Source organism: Varanus komodoensis, unplaced genomic scaffold (assembly GCF_004798865.1).
Source record: "Varanus komodoensis strain SLA01 unplaced genomic scaffold, ASM479886v1 scaffold62, whole genome shotgun sequence".
Lineage (NCBI taxonomy): Eukaryota > Metazoa > Chordata > Lepidosauria > Squamata > Varanidae > Varanus > Varanus komodoensis.
Window position 1 is genome coordinate 1,210,864 of NW_025336248.1, and position 6,834 is coordinate 1,217,697.

The 6,834-nt window shown below is 39.9% G+C and overlaps 1 protein-coding gene across 1 annotated transcript; it reads left to right on the forward strand.

Annotated features, from left to right (window-relative positions):
• Nucleotides 1-5,913: 5,913 nt before the first annotated feature.
• Nucleotides 5,914-6,834, forward strand: LOC123033497 (olfactory receptor 5A2-like). The gene has a single exon (XM_044450113.1). It carries the CDS (start codon nt 5,914-5,916, stop codon nt 6,832-6,834), a length of 921 nt encoding a protein of 306 aa, XP_044306048.1.

A 6,834-nucleotide genomic window follows, 5' to 3' on the forward strand; every position in this document is an offset into this window, starting at 1 on the left:
TCTTTTCTACTCCTCATCCTGTTTCCCACCGAAACCTAAGGCAATTTCACTGGTGTGCATGGATCCAACCTATGGTGTCTCCTTCATATCATTGTATCCCCCACTATATACAAAGACTGACCAAGACTCAGGGACAGCTCACAGCTGAAATTACAAACCAAATAACTATTTCACATTCACCAAAACTAGCTCCCTGATCACATTCCCATTGAAAGTCAGCACTAGCTATATATTACATAACCCCGTTCCCCAAAATGAGCTTATTTGTGTAATATTGTTCACACTTAATGTTGGGGACCACAGAAACTATAGATATTCTGATTTTATTCAGAAAACTTACCTGAAATTGTTTTCACAAGACAAGATGAAATAATGTATTGCCTCGCAAAATATTTCTGAGCTACCCTCCTTCTTCCATGCAACTCTTTTCTAAAACTCTACTCTCCAGTAATTCAGTTAGAACAACCCAACCATAGTCAGATAAAAGTCTAACCTGCCTACTGTGAAGTGTTATATCTCATTTTTACCCTTGAATGGCAAGAACTCATACAAACATTTAAAACATGAATTAGTATTCTGGGATTTCATTTAAAATCACTAATCATTGCCTTTGGGACAAATTATGCACCGTTTAAGAACACATCTAATAAGGGCATGTTTGTTTAGGAAATACATCAGTTGTACCTTCTAAATTACTTGCAGAATAAAACATTTGTTCCTCTTGTTCCCAGGGAAAATGAGTTTTTGCTGTATACTACAGTTGTATGAAGCTATGAATGCTTTAACTAAAGCCTCCTGAAAAATGTTTGGTTCATATATTGATTCAAGGGAAACCAGACACTGATGGTCCTTTTCATGTCTCAAGTAGTGAGATGAATTAGCAGTTTAGTGGAGTCACAAGGTAGGAATCATCGCAATATCTATGTCAGAAAAGTTTGCTGACAACCTTGCAAATAGCTGTATTGGAACGCAAGATGGCTTTCCTGAAATCACATGTTATTAGATAGCAATGTTGAGGAAAAGGAAGAGGAAGAGTATTGTATAAAGCAAGAAGACTGCGGCATTTCTGTTATCTTGGTATTATTACATTGCCTTTATATTCCATATTTTCTCCCCCTTTTTAAGCAATCCAAGGCCACTTACATAGTCCTCCTCTATTCCATTTTATTCTCACAACAGGTTAAGCTCAGAGTTAATAAATGACCCAAAGTCATCCAGTGACTCTAGGGGGACTAGAATCCATATTGCCTGGAATTCCAGTCCAAACACTGTGCCACATCTATTATTTTCATATCCTGCTTTTTTCCTGCCCTCACAAAAGCCCAGTGAGGTAGATTAGGTTGAGTGTGAGTGATAGGCCCAAAGTCACCCCTTGAGCTTCATGGCCAAGTGGAGACTAGAACCTGGATCTCCTGGCACTCCAGTCCAACACTGTATTCACCACACCACACTGGCTCCTAATCTTAGGCACACTGGATCAAAATATACAATGTTGAGGAATATACAGTTTTTATGACTCTCAGCTACTCCCAAAATGTACATTTCCTACATAAATACTTTTTCATTTCAGATAAGTTTGAAAGTAATACCTCCAAAGGAGATTATCAATAAAAGACACAAATGCCATAATGCAGATATGATGCATTGTACATATACAAATACCAGCAAAACACAAAAGTGACTAAGAATGAAATTTGTTTGCTACAGCAACCCACCCTGGCAATTACAAATGGTGGATTGGTTGTTGTGTGAACAAGCCGTTGTGCATTAGGTTCACCAAGGTTTGGTCACACCTTCTTTTCCACAGTCGTCCTGTGGGAATCCCAGTATATTCTGCAGCAGGACCAACTTGGAGAAGAACCTTCCTCCCACTGTGATTGTAAGCCAATTTTGGATCCTCTGGATTTTTTGTCTTTCTTCAGCGACCACAACCCCTGATCACCACCAAGGCAGACAACCACTAAGAGGCAAAATGGAGTTCCTATTAGTGGCTTTTTAAAATAGTTGTGTTAAAGTTTCTTTTCAAAAATGCTGTATTTGTGGAATTGCAGAAGTAACTGGAATCTCTTCTTAATCATGCATGAGTACAGATTGGGCTCAAGTTACAAGAAGATGGATTCTAGGTGCTTCCAGTCAGAGCAATGCAGCCATGGAACCAATTCGTTAAGGAGGCAATGGACTTTCCCACACTAGGGGCATTCAGAATGTAACTGGACCAGATCCATTAGGTCTGCTTTAACTTAGAGTTCTGTACTGAGCAAGGGTTGTACGCAATGTCCTTACTGGCTCCTTCCAACTCTGCTATTGTATGAATCTGGGGCACTACAGATTGAGTTGCAATGGGGAGGAGGAAGAAATGGAATAAGGTCACTGGAACAAACTAGAAAAACCCATTAGGTTTTACACTCTGGCCCCTGGGACACTTTGGAACCATCTTTGGCGTGCTGCAACCTACTTGTTGGGCACTCCCAAGAAAAAAAATGTGTTGCACCTGCTAGGACATGGACTCCAGAGTTACAGCAGTCGGATTGGTGGAACTATCCAGAGCACAGTCTGGTCCAGTTTTATTGGACGAGTTTCAGTCAATACAGCTCAAGGATGTGAACAAGGTGCTTGAACAGGTCCAAGCATTCACTTCTGAACTGGGTCCTTGCCCCTCCTGGCTTACAAAATCCAGCAAAGAAGGGACAAGTGACTGGACAAGGAAGGTCAGCAATGCCTTTTTGCAAGAAGGAGTGATCCCATGCTGCCTTAAAGAGGAAGTGGGTTGACCACTTCTCAAGAAACCCTCTCTTGACCCAGAAAATTTAAACAACTACAGGCCAGTTGCAAATATTCCTTTCCTGGGCAAGGTTTCACAGAGTGTGGTTGCTGAAACTCCAGGCACTTTTGAATTAAACTGATTATCTAGATCCATTTCAGTCAGGATTTTGGTCTGGTTTTGGCACAGAAACTACCCTGGTAAGTCTGTATGATGACCTATGCCAGGAGCAAGACAGGGGGAGTGTGACCCTGTTGATACTGCTGGACTTCTCAGCAGCTTTCAATGCCATGGAATCCTTCTGGAGCAACTGGATGAGAAGGGAGTGGGGGGCACTGCATTGCAGTGGTTCTTTTCCCATATGAAGGGCCATCTCCAGAAGGTGGTGCTTGGGGAATATTGTTCAGCCCCATAGATTGTCCAGCATGGAGTCCCTCCAGAGTCTGTTTTGTCCCCCAAGCTATTCAATATCTACATGAAACCTCAGAGTGGGGTCATCCAGAGCTTAGGAGTGTGCGGCCCTCAATCATCATCATCATCATCATCATCATCATCATCATCCACTAAAAGGTTTCCTTGGTTACATAATTTTAATGTAAAATGTTAATTTTAAAACTATAATGCCAAAGACTGTAGTTGTCAAGTGTTATGAGAGACAATGCATTCTTTCCTATTTCTCATACAGCCCTGGCTTCATGGCTGGACAAAAGTCAGGACCCAGGAGGATCCACAGGGACTCAAGCCAGTTGGTCTTCCCAATCCCCCTTTCTCCTTCTCCCTCTCTGTCTCTTTATATTTTTCTCAGAGAGTAAGCTCGCAGTGGACAGTCCATTGCATAGAAAGGGATGGGCTCCACTATGAGATTGAATTAAGGTGGTAGATTCCATCACTTTCTTAGGAAGTTCTTGCCACTGATTTCCATGAGACCATATCCATCAAGTGACATTAAAGATCAACAAGACATTATTTTTTTAAATAATTAAGTGTGCCTAACTCCAAGCTAAATGCTGCCTCAGTCTTCTGAATAAATTGTCAATCAATAAAATGAATGTGATTCCAGGAGTGGGTGATATGTGAATATATCATAAGAGCTGCTTCCCATTATTGAAACCACATGACTGAGTAATGAGCAAGCCTCTTGAATGTGCAATCTTCAATGAGTTCTCAGGTGGGAATTTTGATCCCTCCAGAATTACCCCCGGCTTATTTAGGGAATTAAATAAACATTGTATAAGTCAGACACTTATATCCCCATCAATACATTCTGCCAATACATTTTTGAATGAAAGAAGCCAGGACTGGTTTTGATTCATTAAACAAAGAAAAGCCAAACATGAATATAGATGTTTTTGCAGCTTGGTTTTCTGCTTGCTCCATCTTAAACATTCATGTTAGAGCACATGTATTATCCACTTACCCTTTTACTTGTGACCATATCAGGTAAGTTCTTCGGAAACTTTCATATTGATGCACATTACCCTTTTTGAGCTACTTGAGGTTTTCTTTCAGAAGGTGCTAATATTCCAGAAAATATTTGTGTAGCAAGTATGAATGTGATACAGTTGTATAGTGTCTTTCAAACTCCCCATCAATAAGTAACCCTTTCCATACTGACTGTTGAGGAAGGCTAATACATCTGCCACAGAATTCTAGGATTTACATCCAGTTCTGATTAATTGTCTGGGCACAGTGATGGATTGAATAAAGTCTCTACCTTGGTCCAGATGGGAAAGAAACGCTGTTGTTCAGTAGAAAGCTTATTTGGTATTGGAGATACAGCCTATTCCAGATGTGGTGGCATTCCCTTTGAAGGATCAGATTTGCACTTTGGGCTGCTCCTGAACCTTTGCTGGGGGTAGGGTGGACAAATGTTCAAGGCAGCTGTTGTAGCCAAGAGTGCCTTTACCCAACTTTGACTAGTTGTGCCAGTTCTATCCATTCCAGAAGGCAATTCTGCCCAAAAAAGATCAATGTCTTAATCACATTCCACTTAGATTGTCAGATCAGCACTGGCCATATTGATAAACTCTGCATCAAGCTCTCCTTGAGGACTGTTGGAAACAACAGTCTGTGCAAAATGCAATAGCCAAATGCTTTTTTGGCCAAATAATGTTGGTTTGTATCAAATGCATGGGCTCCCAAGTAGTTTCTGGAAAGCACTGAAAGTATTGGCTTAGATGTGTGAAATGGTTTTATGTGTATATGTATTACTGTTATTGGTGTTATGTTTGTATTTATTATTGTTAACTTGTTAAATTATCTGTTTGAGTTTTGTAAACCGTCCTGAGATGCTTTTGCGTATAGGGTGGGGTTATCAATATTTTAAATAAATAAAAAAATGCTGCCTTATGCATATGAACCTGCCCATAGTTTAAGATCTTCATCAGGTATCCTTCTGTATGTCCCAACACTGAGAAAGGCTAAGCTGAGGGGAACAGGATAAGGTCTTCTCTGTGGCAGAACCACCCTGTGGATCATTGTGATCCCAAAGGAAGTTAGGCCATCTTCTTCATCAGTTTTAGGTAAACTGCTCTTGTAAACCTCACTTGTAAACTTCTCTTCCACATGGCTTTTAGCATTTCAAATCTCTTATGTTTGCTCTCTATTTTAAAGATTCTTTGCTGGTCTCAATTTCTACTATTGATGTTGCTTAAAATAAATAAAAAAGCAAACAAATAGTGTTTAAAGTTTGCGATTACAAAAAGTGTTTTAAGTGTTTAAATTGTTGCTAGCTTTAAGTGTGTGTTTTTGAGAGGAAACATGTCTTAAAGAACAGGTTGGGTATACTGAAGGTGGAAAAGACTTGTGGTGCAGCGGCCTTCAATTATCTGCTAGGGAAACTTGTTCACTATTATTGATCGTCTCATTTAGGGAAACCCTGATAAGGTTTTAAGTAACCCCTGCTTTTCTCAGTTTGAGAGCAGCTACAGTTGCATGATACAAATTATGCAAAATTTGACTTTTGCTTACCACTTTGCCTTGAGGCAAAGTTTGGTGCAATATTCCACAGAAATTGGCATGTGGCCTGTTCTTTTCTGTTAGTCATCACACAGTGTATAGAAATAATCCCTGAGCTGTTAGGTTTTGCTGAATTGTTTATTGTCTTCCTACACATTCATTGTTACTGTTTTACAGATCACTACTAAACAGAAATGGAAAATAAAACTGATGCATCAAAGTTTCTTTTCCTGGGACTTTCCAACAATCCCCAGCTGCAGATCTCTTTCTTCTTGGTATTTTCATCCATTTATCTGATAACTTTGTCAGGAAACATTGCAATCATTTTGGTGATAAAAATGAATCCTTCTCTTTACACACCCATGTATTATTTTCTCTCTCATTTGTCCTTTGTTGACATCTGTTACTCTACAGACATTGTCCCAAAGATGTTAGTTAATTTGCTTTTGCATCAGCAGACCATTAGTTTCATTGGCTGCCTGGCTCAAATGTTTTTCAGCCTTCTGTTGAGCGTAACAGAGGTTTTCATTCTTTCAGCAATGGCATATGATAGATACAATGCTGTGTGTCGCCCACTTCATTATGTGCTCATCATGAACAAATCAATATGCATTTACCTGGTGATGGGAGCATGGCTAATGGGGCTGCTTTTTGCCTTATTAAATGTAGTGTCAATATCCAACTTACAGTTTTGTGGTCTTCCCAAAATCAACCATTTCAGCTGTGAACTCCCACCACTCCTGAAAGCCTCCATTTCTGACAGTTTCCTCAATAACGTAATTCTTCTTTCTTCTGTTGTGATTTTTGGACTCAGCTCCTTCCTACCAACCTTGGTCTCCTATGTTTACATCATCTCAACCATCCTGAAGATTCGCTCTGCAGAGGGCAGGAGCAAAGCCTTCTCTACTTGCAGCTCCCACCTCATTGTGCTTGGCTTACTATATATAACAGGAATGTCCCAGTACATGAAACCTGGCAGTGTCTCTTCCACAATATTAGATGAACTGTTTTCTATTCAGTATAGCATTTTGACTCCCATGTTGAATCCAATTATCTATAGCTTGAAAAATAAGGAAGTAAAGAGAGCTTTTGTGAGAACATTTGGAAAGAAGTAA